At 34.5% G+C, this 13,607-nt stretch overlaps 1 protein-coding gene across 3 annotated transcripts in view; it reads right to left on the minus strand.

The window, feature by feature from the left end:
• Window positions 1–5,530: 5,530 nt before the first annotated feature.
• Window positions 5,531–13,607, minus strand: part of LOC145673433 (UDP-glucose 4-epimerase-like) — a 124,994-nt gene continuing 116,917 nt past the window's right edge. For all 3 annotated transcript variants that reach the window (XM_081743133.1, XM_081743135.1, XM_081743134.1), the window contains one exon: window positions 5,531–7,894. In XM_081743133.1, coding sequence (XP_081599259.1) covers window positions 7,743–7,894 — 152 coding nt within the window. In that variant the 3' untranslated portion in view covers window positions 5,531–7,742. The remainder of the gene's footprint in view (window positions 7,895–13,607) is intronic.

Raw genomic sequence — 13,607 nt, forward strand, 5'->3', positions numbered from 1 at the left:
TTAAAAAATAGGCACTAAACGATGCGAAAGAAACGACGTAGAAACTCGATAGTGTCGGAACAATGGGTCATTTTGGTCACACTTTAGAGGCCCATTTTGACACACTTCTGGTGATGCGCAAAACGTCGAAATAAGGGCACGAAACGGCACGAAACATTCACTAGTCGATGCGAAAGGAAGGACCACGAAATTTGGTAGTGGCGGAGCAGTGGGTCATTTTCGTCCCACATTCGAGGCCCATTTTGGCCGTCTTCCAGTGACGCACAAAACGTCGAAATACGCGCACAAAAGGGTACGCGATGTGAAATTAACGACCTCGAAATTCGATAGTGGCGGAACAGTGGGTCATTTTCGTCCCATCTTGGAAGCCCATTTTGACCCACTTCTGGTGACGCACGAAACGTGGAAATGGGGGCACGAAACAGCACGAAAATTCAGTAGTCGATGCAAAATGAAGGACCTCGAAATTCTTTAGTGGCGGAGAAGTGGGTCATTTTCGTCCCACCTTCGAGGCCCATTTTGACTATCTTCCAGTGACGCACAAAACGTCGAAATAGGCGCACAAAAGGGTACGCGTTGTGAAATTAACGACCTCGAAATTCGATAGTAGCGGAACTCTTGGTCATTTTCGTCCCATCTTGGAAGCCCATTTTGACCCACTTCCCATGACGCACAAAACGGAAGTAGACGCACAAAACGATGTGAAGGAAACGACCTCGAAATTCATTGGTGGCGGAAGAGCAATAATTTGTTCCGCCATATTTGTAGGCCCATTTTGACCCACTTCCGGTGATGCACAAAATGTGGGAATAGGCGCACAAAGCGACACAAAACACGCACAAAAGATGCAAAACAAAGTACCTCGAAATTCGTTGGTGGTGGAACAAGTTAATGACGCCGTGAGCACCAATATAAGTATATACTGTAGTTCTTACCAGGGGGCGCGGTGGGTCAGTGGTAGAGCGTTCACCTCCGGTGCTTGAGGTCCCTGGTTCGATCCCAGCTCGCGCAGTTTGGATTTTGTGGTGGACAAACACTGTGCTCGTGGATTTTCTCGGGGTTCTCCCGTTTCCTCCCACTTTCTTCATTTCGTTCATTTCCCATCATCACCGTCTCCTTTAGCCTAACCGGCATATGCGTGGGACGTAAAACTAAAGATTTCATATCATTTTTTGTAGTTCTTACCATCAAGGCTGAGAACTGCACGGTCCAACTTTTTAGCCAAAGTAGAAGCCCAACCGGAATAGTGATGTCAACCGGCTCGGCTCGGTTCAACTGAGCGTACAGCTTGAGCTGGCTTGGTTGGGATTGCCCATCGACTGGGCTCAATTGAGCCAATGGCTTGAACCGGCTCGGTAAAGACGAGTTATCGACTCGGCTCGATTGGAGCCAATGGCTCGAACCAGCTCCGTTGAAACGAGTCCATAGGCTAGGTTCGAGTTAGCTTAACTGAGCCAATGGCTTGAACCGGCTCGGTTTGGGTAAGCAATCAGCTCGGTTCGGTTCGGTTCGGCTCGTGTGAGCCTTCGGCTCGAGCTGGCTCGGTTGGATAAGCTGTTGGCTCGGCTCACTTCTCTGTTCGGCTCGATAAGTGAATGAGCTGTGAGCGAGCCGCTTGAGTCGTTGACAACCCTAAACCCGGGTCGAGCAGTTTTAAACATGTTTGGCTGGAGTCCCATAACTTCTAACAATTTTTGGCTCGAGCCCGAATACTTGCTCCTCCTGAACTCAAACCAAGAACCTCGTGACCGATGTCCTTGCCTCCTGAAGATTTCTTGACTACCGAGATCGACAGTTAACTAACTTTTAGTATTCCGATACAAACCGCCTATATTCCATGTTTATACAGGTACACTGTGTTATAATAATAATTAGTTATAGTAGTAGTAGTAGTATCATTGATAATTATATTGTCTATGTAGGATACTTGAAGATAGTAGTACTTGGAACTACACAAAGGATTTAGCTCGAATTGGCTCGACTCGACTAGAAACTCGATCCGAATTCGAGTCGAGTTGGGGGAAATTTTTCGAGCCGAGATCTCGAGTCGAACTCAAAGATGTCTGCTTCGAGTCGAGTCGAGTTTTAAAGAAAACTCGCTCTTGCTCATTCCTATTGTATGCATGACGGGCATATAGAGTTCTTTCGAGGGGGATAGAACCATAAACATAATATATTTAAAAAATACTTAGTTTCACGGCTTTCTTCCCAGGGGGGAAAAAGGATGGCAGGTATCCAGCATTTCTTATAAGTACCTTATTTGAAATATGTAAAACAGTAACAAGTGGACAATACAATATACACACATCTTCTTATCTTCAGTTTTAATTGCTGATTTCAATTGCAATTAACAATTACAATTAACAATTACAAGTTTCAATTGTCAATTGCAATTAACAATTGAATGTTTCAATTGCAACCTTTGCAATTGACAATTAACAATTAAAAGTTTCAATTGCCTGGTGACCAATTAACAATTAACAATTGACGAAAATTTAATTGCAAATTTTATGATTGAATTCAATTGCAATTGAAATTAATTGTCAATTACAAATTGAAATCAATTGCACTTGAAATCAATTGCAATTGATTTTCAGAGCAATTACTTTCAATTGATTGATCAATTGCAATTGATTTCAATTGATTTTGCCCAACACTGTGTGCGAGTTATATTAATATACAGGGTGTCTAGAAAATCCGTTGCCACCCCTAGAAATCGCAAACGGTACGACAGATGCCAAAACAGGGAAACACGTGTTTGATCATTTTAAAAGTACAATGTATCAAAGCAAAAATTGTTGTCGCATCATTTCAGATTTAGGAGGGTGGCCATAGACTTTACAATGGTGGCTTTGCTGACATTTTGACCGGTCATCATTTTGCACATGGTAATTTTAGAGAGTAGAGACTTGTTTCGTCTTCGTTCATTTCCCAACAGCTCTCCAACAACGCTACTTGATCTCGTCACCATTTGCAAATTTTGAGTTGGACCCCGCCTGGGGCCCTGCGGGTGGCCCTGGGACAACAATTTTTGCTTTGATACGTTGTACTTTTAAAATAATCAAACACGTGTTTTCCTGTTTTGGCATCTGTCGTACCGTATGCGATTTCTAGGGGCTTGCAACAGAATTTCTAGACACCCTGTATATTAATATAACTCGCACAGTATATGCATTCGGAAAAATTCCAACTTTTCACCCCACAAATGTAACAAAGTACTGCTGTTCATCAACATTTACATTAAAATTGCAGATAACAGTTGACCGTCATGCAACGCAGTTTTGCCAAACTAAAAATTTTGAAACCACCAGATATGCTATTATTTCTAGCCTGTTATCTTAAATGTTCAAAGGTACCCCCTGTTCAAATGTACCCCCCTCTCCCCTACTTCCTTTCGGAGTTACAGGCTGCCGAAAACATGAAAAAATTAACTTTAAGGTCCATAGCTCCAAAACTATGTGACCTACCGTAGTTGGATCAAGACTTCACTTAGGAACTAATATGTGCCCTATCCAAAATTCCATGTTTCAGAATCCTAAGGTACTCACCCAACAATTTTTATAGATGGAGTTGGGCTACGGGCATATAATTTGAAGTACTCACAAAATACCTCTATAAAAATTGTTCCAGAAATACCTCAGGATTCTGAAACATGGAAGTTTGGATAGAGCATATACTAATTTCTAAATGAAGTCTTGACCCGACTACCGTAGGTCCTATTGTTCTGGAGCTATGGACCTTCAAAGTTCATTTTCTCAGGTTTTCGGCAAGACTCCGAAAGGAAGCATTTATGCACCCAAGTTGGCCTATACTTTTTGTCTTATCTTGGTGTCAAGCATCACCTCCCAAACGTTGTCGGTGTTGTTTTGAAACACCCTGTATACCACAGAATGAATAAATACCACGTGGAGGATACTAAAATACTACGAACAGGCCACAGTGCGAAAGATTGAGCTGAGTTGAAGGAAGTGCGATGTCTGTTACACCACTATCGCTAGTTCTAAAATATATATCAAAGGTAAGTAACCAGATTCTATGTTTCCAAAATCCAGATTTAAAGCAGGTTTTATATTTATGAATAAAGAACGATTCTTTAATCTCCCGTTGTTTGTTTTTGCTGAACCTAATTACATTAACCTGCTTTATGTTGTTTTACGTGAAGCGCCAGTCCTGACATGCTCTCTTCTTGTGACTATTTTGATTGTCTAATATGTTCTCTAATTCGGGTATTAATATTGCAATCTATACATGAGGAGTCACATTCGCATTGACCACGATAAATACCAGACTTATTTAGTGGATCAACAAAATAACTTTTAACCTGGTAAGATGTTTTTCTAAACTTTTCGGAGGAACACAAGAAGCAGATATATTACGCTTTGCAAAAATACGTTGAATTATGTCGATAATTGTGGAAAATAAGGAATTCCTATTCATGTTTTTGCTTCTTTGGGAATAACTGTTTTAGGGGCTTGCACCGATCTGCGTGTTTGATTAAACCACTTTTGTAAGGTACGCAATTTATATCCATTTTTTTCCTATTTGATATAAAAACTGTATTTCGCCCTTAAGATCATTTGAACAATCACAAATTAATAATGTCCTACAAAAGAAATTTTCCAAATATTAGCCTTGCACAGTGGTGGATGGGCTGACTGTTGATGCATGTAAGTAGTGCCCGCAGTAGTGTTTCGGTATACTTTCGTTATAAATTTATTGTGTGAACGGGTTATCAGTAAATCTAAAAATGAAAGACAATTATCAGATTCACACTCGAGGGTAAACTTCAGCCTAGGATAGTGATTGTTGAATTGTTCCAATATTTGTAAAAGTGTATTTTCATCACATACAAGTAGTGAAATGTCATCGGCATAACGGTGATATCTAATATACTTAAATGTATCCTACTGTAAAATAGAAGTTTCAATCTGATTTAAAATAGTATTGGACAATATTGGGGATAGTGTGTTGCCCATGGCTAGACCATCATTTTTTTTTAAAAAAAGTAATGATTTTCAAATTGAAATACATTGGTTTTTAAACAAACCTCAAGTAATTGTAATAAAAAATGAGTTTCATAGGCAGAAGCAACGTTTTGTAATAACCAAGATATTCTACTATTAATAGTAAGTTCCAATGGTATAGACGGGTTCATATCAACAACGTCTATGGATGCAAGTAAAATGGCATTAGCATTTACAAGTGATGATAACTGTTGTTTGACGCCAAGACTATTTTCCACAACATATTTGAAACCACTGTTGTAATCATTAAGTTTTTCGTATAACCATTTGGATAGTAGATAAGCTGGATGGTGGAAACCTGACATGATTGGACGAAGAGGAATGTCGGGCTTGTGCACCTTCGGAAGGCCATAAATAATGAGAAGACCAGTGCATTATTTTTGTCTTGTCTTTTTCAGAGTCAGTTAACAGTGGAGAAAAACCCACTTACGTCTAACGGTTCCCCCTTTCACTGGAAACAACACTGGTTTTAATTTCCTGAGACTTTGTGGTATTTAATGACAGACTTGTTGATACTTTTAAAATTGTGTATTTATTTTCACACTTATACTTGATATTGGAACAAAATGCTGCACATATATAAATCTTTCAATATTGATTTCCAAAAATACAAGGGCATTCTTTTGTGACATACAAATACATTAATACTGTATAGAAAGAAATCTTATACACATATACGCCATATATTTATGAAACAACAGGATATTTTCTTTCTTTACTACTGCCAATGTGGCAACCATAATAATATTACATGCAAATATCTATAAAAAGAATAAACTGTCTCAGCCATGCAACAAATATACATTGCACATAAAAATAACTGGTCTTGCTTCATGATTAATATATTATGTGAAGAGATGCGACCAACAAAAATAAACTCCAAAACAAAATCTCTTAAAATGAATTTTATGCATATGTTATAAAAAGCAAAGGAAAAAATGTCTTTTCTCAACTGTATGAATGAATTACACTTTGAGCAATGGATTCATTTGGAATGGATATATATATTTTTTAAAGATTTATTTATTTATTTTACATTCAACTTGCATCAGGAAAGCAAATTTTCGAATTCTTTTTCTATGGCACAAGGTGTGGTTGATGTTTGCTACACAAATTTTGTGAATGTTTGTGCAAAACATCAAATACGGATGGCTAGCTGAAGCGTCACTTATAAATGGATTTTTTCAAAGAGAAAACTTATTTAAAATTGACAATAGCCAAATATTATTCCGGCAAATGCGAAAAATAGGGATTATATGATAACAGCATCTACGTACAAACTAATATAAACCTGCTGCATGATATTTTCTACACGAGTTTGTTCAAACATGTATTTTATATTCAATATATTAAGTTTTGTTCACATATGATTAACGAAATAAAATCATGGATAAAATATTAACCGATTTCTTCCACACCGCATATCTATCTGTTACATCTGATGATTTCTCTTTTCATAGTATACGTGCAATGGTGTCGCCAGGTTATGATAAGGAGTATTTCAGTCTGCAGAACTGATTTCACTAAAATGATAACTGTAAATATTTTATGTACTTCGATTGTATTCGTACGTGAGAATACAGTAACGCTATCAAAAATTCGAATGTTCGTCTTGGAATAATTACATTTTGTATTGGAATATTATCTAAAATATTCACTCATTACTTGTATTCTCATAAGTATTCGAACAAGTACTTATTACTTCTAGAAACTGATGCGACAAAGTTGAAAAGGGAAAGATTATTTTTGCTTGAAAATTACATAATAAATTCTAAATATCGCATCAAGATTTAGTAAAACCTCGGGTCAATTAACCAATCACACGTTTCGAGTCATCACCTATAATTAGAATAATTAAATAATTGTCAGATTCACCGAATATTATTTTATTCAAACGTTTAAAGAATAATTACTCGAATATGCAATGATTCAAATTTTGACAGCACTAACATAAGGTATAGATGTTAGAAAACATAATTTTATACCCATATAATAAATATTACAACAACGTAATTCAGATAAAAATACATAAATAATTAACATTTCTCCATATTTTGTAAGTATCTTGAATGCCAACAATGACAAAATAATTATAACTTCTACAATAATTACTATAATGAAATATAAAGCACTTTTAAAAATACACATATTTTAAAGTAACATTTTTTTCTTAACAAAGACATGATTTTGTTTTCTTAGAGGACCTGAAGAAGTGAGAAGATATTGAACTCAGAATTGGTTCAATCCCTCTTGCGTGAAACTAAGTATCTGGCAATATTACTAAGTCTACTTTGTGAAGTTAAGTCAGTTACTTTGTTGTACCGATAGACTACGAAGGAATTCCGGATTTCCCACGATTTTTAGGTTTGTGTACCTTTGCGAATGGAGATTACAATATTGCAGCCCATTTAAACATTTTCTCTAAAATCCGTGGCCGCCCTGGTAAGAATTCCTGACCAATCACACAGAAGTTTATTGTACGGAATGTAACAGTGCACACTTTCAAGCTGTTATTACTTTCAATATTTCAATAATATTGAATCTTATAAAGCTCACGGAATGAATCGAACAGAATAATAGTTAATTCTTGCCAAAACTTAGTGTAAATTATGACGATCACATTGTTTTGATGCCACATTGTAATGATTTACAGGCAAAAGAAAGTATTAGAGCTATTCTATTTATCTTTCTGTATGTCTTTTATAAAACTCTTTACATTCAGTGACCGTTGACATGATTTCCATTAGCTGAGGAAGCAGCAGTGACGGTTCCATTGACCTGAGTGGCGGCTACTTTCACTCCATCTTCAACACTTTCCTCATCTCGATAGCCGTTTGGATTCATTGTTTGCCATCGCCAAAAGTCTTCGCCTAAACAGAACAGAAAAAGAAATCAAATAATTCTTTGTTTCCTAAAATGGCATTTACTGGATATCAGTTCAATATATCTCTCAAGAGTAGTTGCTTTCACATAATCTTAAATTAATCAGTCCAATGAAAATAAGTACCACACTATAAAAACCTATTTTGGGCAATTTTCAGGCATCGCTGCGTACCATTTCTGAGATGAACTAATTCTGGTGCCCTTTCGTATCGGACACACTCATCTCTCGCATGTATATTTACAGAGTGAGATTGACCGTTCGTATTGACAAGATGATATCGTGCCTCTATGAGTATTCGGCACATTCTTGTACAATGTCTGGAATACTCCATCAGCGAACCTTTAGGACTCATTAATAATATTGCTCAAGTTTAGGAAAATAATCCTATTTTTAATGAGCATATTCAAACTTTCATTTGTGAGGTTGAAATACTCGTAATTCTCTCAGGCTTCTCTTTTCACCTTTCGCTTGACTTTTATTTTATTATTATTATTATTATTATTATTATTAGTAGTAGTAGTAGTAGTAGTAGTAGTAGTAGTAGTAGTAGTAGTAGTAGTAGTAGTAGTAGTAGTAGTAGTAGTAGTAGTAGTAGTAGTAGTATTAGTAGTAGTAGTAGTAGTAGTAGTAGTAGAAGTAGAAGAAGAAGAAGAAGAAGAAAAGATGATAATGATGTTTTGTTATAGATTTTGTATTTTTTTTATTTATTGTGTTCTTTCCACGACTACTTTTAATTTTTTCATTCTACACAACATATTACGCACTTTATATTCGGTTTATGCATATTTATACCTTATTTTTGATCATCGATATCATTTTGTGAGGTTTTTTTTTTTTTTTTTATCTGAAGTACGTGTAGGCAATTGACTTTATCGTTACAGGGACAAATAGTCTCGCTACTGAATCTCAGTAAACACTTGAATCAATCAATCAATCTTAAATTAAGGAGAAATACAAAAATAATTTCACTATTTCAGTTTCATAACTATCTCATACTTAGACACTGAAGTGCAACCAAGTATTCAACACTGACGTACTATTCTTCATTGCTGACCAAGAGATATCATCTTAGGATAAGTTGATAAATTATTTAGAATACGAATGCATTTATTTCTTTATATGTACTTCTATTTACATTGAATTTTGTTAAAAGGTCATTAGTCCAATTTTACAGCACATTCACTTAATACTACTTTTGTAGGGCTACTGAAACGAGATTGAAAGGATGGCTGTATTAACAGGTAGGCATTTTGTCTAGCTGTACTAGCAACAAAGATGATATGATTCTTATTAAATAAGAATCAATCCAGACCAATGTCCGTTTAACAAACTACTGTTTGCAACAATGTTGACAGCATAAAATATTTTTTGGTCGAAATTGCTTGCGCAGGAGCTACTCTATCTCCGTCAGCTAACAGTTAACGTTTAAAAGAAATTTAAGAAAAACACCTATAACATTATATGAATACCGTGAAGGGAAGGGTAGAAAGAGTTTGCCCACGAATTTTATGTTTTTATGTGATTTCCTTATATATATTTCCGGCAATTTCACTGAACATGTTTACTCTGACAGTTATAGAGAAAAGAAAAGATACGATCTCAAGGTCTATTTTTACTGTATTTAACAGGCTCTGGAAAGCTCTCTAAAGTTTTTTTTGTTTGTTTGTTTGTTAGGGGCTTTCTGCCTTGTGATCAAATGTTCGGACTAACAAAAGGAAGACTTCGGCGAAGATATAGGGCATACAGTGTCTACAAAATTACTGAAAACATAATAAAAAAGGAAAAGCCAGGCAAGTTTGCCGTTAAAGAGATTAATTGTGGTGAAATTTTGGATTTCAAAAATTGGTGGAAAAGTTACTATAAAAATATGACCACCCTATATTCAAAGAGACAATAGAAAGGAGAAAGATGATAAAGTTTACTTGGAAACTAGTCAACTGAATCATTTGTATATAACACAATCAACGGTTTGAATAAACATATTTTTTTCTTTTAATGAGAGTGAAAATTAATGAGCACGTAATGCCTCGTGTTCAATTTGCGTATTCTGAAGAATAAGTTTCCACAAAGAAATTGAAGAAAAAAGACGTCAGAGCATTGCGATATACTCCAGAAGAACAACATGACTGACTTTGATATTCTGAAGTGACTTGTAAGTGTTCTAATGCCAAAACATGGATATGATTAGATGTGCGTTTTATTTATTTCTTTTCAAAAATAAAAAGACGTTTTTCAGAGCTACAACTTCATAAAGCATTTTCTTTATTTTTCCATGTGTGAGTACAATGCCATTTTTATTTAATAAAACAATAAGTTTTAAGTAAAAGATCTTTTTAATCCGCGAATCAACGTTATTTGTTAAAGGGGCATCAGCCCAACAACTTTAAATAGTAAATAAAATATTTTGGAATGATTGAAGTAATTAATTTTGTCATAATATAGTGTATTTATATATGTACTTATAAAAAACACACTACAAATACGTATTTTTATTTTTGGTTTTTATTTATTTTTATTTTAATTTTTTACAAGTTATATTCTGAGGACGGATGTCTTCTTTTTAAAACAAAATTCCATTCATTTATGAACATTTTTGCAATCTTGCTTTTCAGAGAAGTATATTATTTCTTGCACGAACGATGATGGCTAATGAGATGACTATTATTATTGTAAGTAATTTGATTTTAGTAATCCACAATATTACTGAAACATGTTCCACGTAGAATTTGGAATATGTAATGAATTATTCAATTTAATATATTATTTACAGGTCTAAACATGTAGTGAAAATGTAACATTGTGATTAACAGTTAATTACCGTGGTATGAAAACTATATGCCTTGTTCAAACAGTTGACAAATTACACGAGAATTCGCACGAATTGTATCTAAGCATTCATATTTAGGAATAATGCCACTCCTACACATCGCACTTGAAGAAAAAGTATCAGATGTATGTCCAACAGTTACTTGCTCTTTGAAAATCCGTTGTATCTAAATATGATACAGTTCACAAACATTGATATTTTTATCAATTCCTGTACAATTTCTCAAACCGCTTACACTACGCTTCACAGATTTCAAGCGTAGTTTAAAGGTAGGATACTCCGAAAGCTGATTTTTATAGCTTTTAATTCTGGAAAGATTTATTAAAACTTTTTCCTCTAATACAGTACAAGAAATTATCTCTAAGTTTCATGGGTGATTTTTTTCACACCCTGTATACAACCACGTACGCTACACTAACACTATACTGTACTTTTTACTTATTGTTCATGTTTGTGTATTGTGTTGATAGTAACGTAAACATTATTCATTGCATAACTTATTAAAAGAGTGCTCAATTCCATAATGATGGAATCCTCTAGAAAGACAATAATATTTTCCTTCATGTATTTTCATTTAACATTCAACATATATTGTACCTACGAGACTTTTAATACAGCTCTATTGCCTTAATTTTTTTACAAAAAGTTCTCTCTGGTAGAAAACGACAATTAGAATTCTATTTGCTTTCTGATTTTACTTTTATTTAGCAACTTAGTGAGACAATATATTTTCTCAGTATTCACATAACCAAAATACTAAAGTGTCATCTACATACCTAAATTTACATATCAATTTTCAGGATAAAGAATCTAGATAGAATGTTTGTGCCTAGGAAGAAGATTCCTCGCAAGAAGAAGAAACGAACGAACGAAGGAGTTTGTAGTTGATATTAATTAGAGAATACGTGTGGCGAGAATAGAGGATGGAGAACTAGTGAGTGGCCGTGGTTTGTGTAGTGTTTTTTCTTTTCTTTAGTCAATACTTTCATAAAGTTTCTTTGTGTCAATTTTGTTTTCATCATTTCAGACTTGTAATCCTACAACCTTCACATAGTAGGCATTAAAATGACGACAAAGCACTGTTAGGAGTGGGTTTTACCTAATATAATAATTTCAAGCCTATTAATTGAGCCACTCGAACTAAAAATGTATGCTTCGCTCTGCACAATACTCTGCAATAATGCCTCTTGTGGCTAAGTAGCTATCACGGTTTGTGTACTTGTGGTCCCACGTTCGATTCCCGGTGGAAGTACTGGAACGGGATACAAACCATAGTTGTGACTAGAATCCCGTTTTAAGAAGTAGGCTTCGTCTCATAAATTCAGTCATGAAAAAGGAACATTTGAACTCTAAATAATCAAAATAATCAATCAACCAAGTCGTCAAGTCAAGTCATGTCACGGAATTCAGAGTAACAGGCTCTACCGGAGGTGTCACTGGCTATGTTTTTAAAATAGGAATCGATAATTTTATGGGAAAATTATAATTTATAAGAAAACAATGCATCAGCTGATTAAAATTTTAAAAAATAAAATAAGGGAAGGAAAGGAATTTAATATGGTAGGAATGACCCAAGAATCAGGAATCCTCATGGATAGATTTTAGGATGCATATTGCGCCTTCTAAGGGAAAGACGGAATTTTTCGTTGAAAATGACATGATCACAGCTTAATTATATCATAATCATGCTTTAAAGAACGGCAAAAAGTTGTGAAATTGAATTAAATTTAATCTACAGATCAAGTTGTAGTTCTGTAACAACAAACTCTCTACTAGTTTTTTTAAAGGTGAGAGTGAGGGTGGAGAGTGGTGAATTTAAGGAGACTGTATCCAAATACTTGGGAGTGATGGAATCACTGGAGCTCGCCACAGATTACGTACAAACTTTAAACAAGTTTTGTTCAGGATTTATCTGAAAATGAGCACTTTTTAAAACTTCTTTACATTTTAGAAGTATCTCGAAAATTTACAAGAAAGAAAAAAAGACATCAGTTGTAAAAACAAGTCCGGATAATTATATATGATTGCTGATGCTCATGCAATCATTGTGACAGCCTTTGAAAATTTGGCAATTAAGAAATTAATAAAAAAAAGAAAAAAAGAAAAAAAAAAGAGAAAGTATAAGTGAACATGCTAATGAATCAGCACCAATAAAGTGAGGTAATTTTATTTTGTGTAGCTAATACTCCACCTAGCTTTTAACTTTAAATATTTTCCCGAATCTAATTATTCGTCACTAAAAACCAACTTTCAGTTTATGATGGAAATGAAAGAAATATTTCTAGGACTCAGAAAATATTTCTGCGGGAATACAAAGCTACAAGACGCTACGATCAAGCGTTTCTATGCGAATTCTATTTGCGTTGATAATTACGTAATATCGATTCTTTAAAAAAGGCAGTTTTTCCTATTCAGCCTTAATGCAAAGTTCACTAAACATTTCGTTGCTCAAGTTCAACACTAACACAACTAAAAAAAATAATAAAAATAAAAAAATAATAAAAATAAAAATAATAAAATAAATATCAAACAGAACGAAATGCAATAAAATACCAGTGTAACGATATTCTGGGAACCTCTGAAATTAATTAGTTACAGTGAAATTTTGTTTTACTGAAACAAGCCAATCCTCAAGAAACAAGTTTATCTTCTGCAGAATCTACATTACTTTACCATAAATTTATTTAAAAAAACGTAATATTTAATAAATGAGAGGAAAATTATAATATACACAGAAAGGAATATGATTACAGTAACTGTAAGAGGTATTTCTGTAATTTTTCAACATACCAAATATTTCTTCAATGAAAAAAACGCTCACTGCTTACTTTTAAATCGTTACCCTGCTCGATAGATCGCGTACCTGTACGAA

This window comes from Thermobia domestica, chromosome 16 (assembly GCF_964235325.1).
Source record: "Thermobia domestica chromosome 16, izTheDome1.hap1.1, whole genome shotgun sequence".
Lineage (NCBI taxonomy): Eukaryota > Metazoa > Arthropoda > Insecta > Zygentoma > Lepismatidae > Thermobia > Thermobia domestica.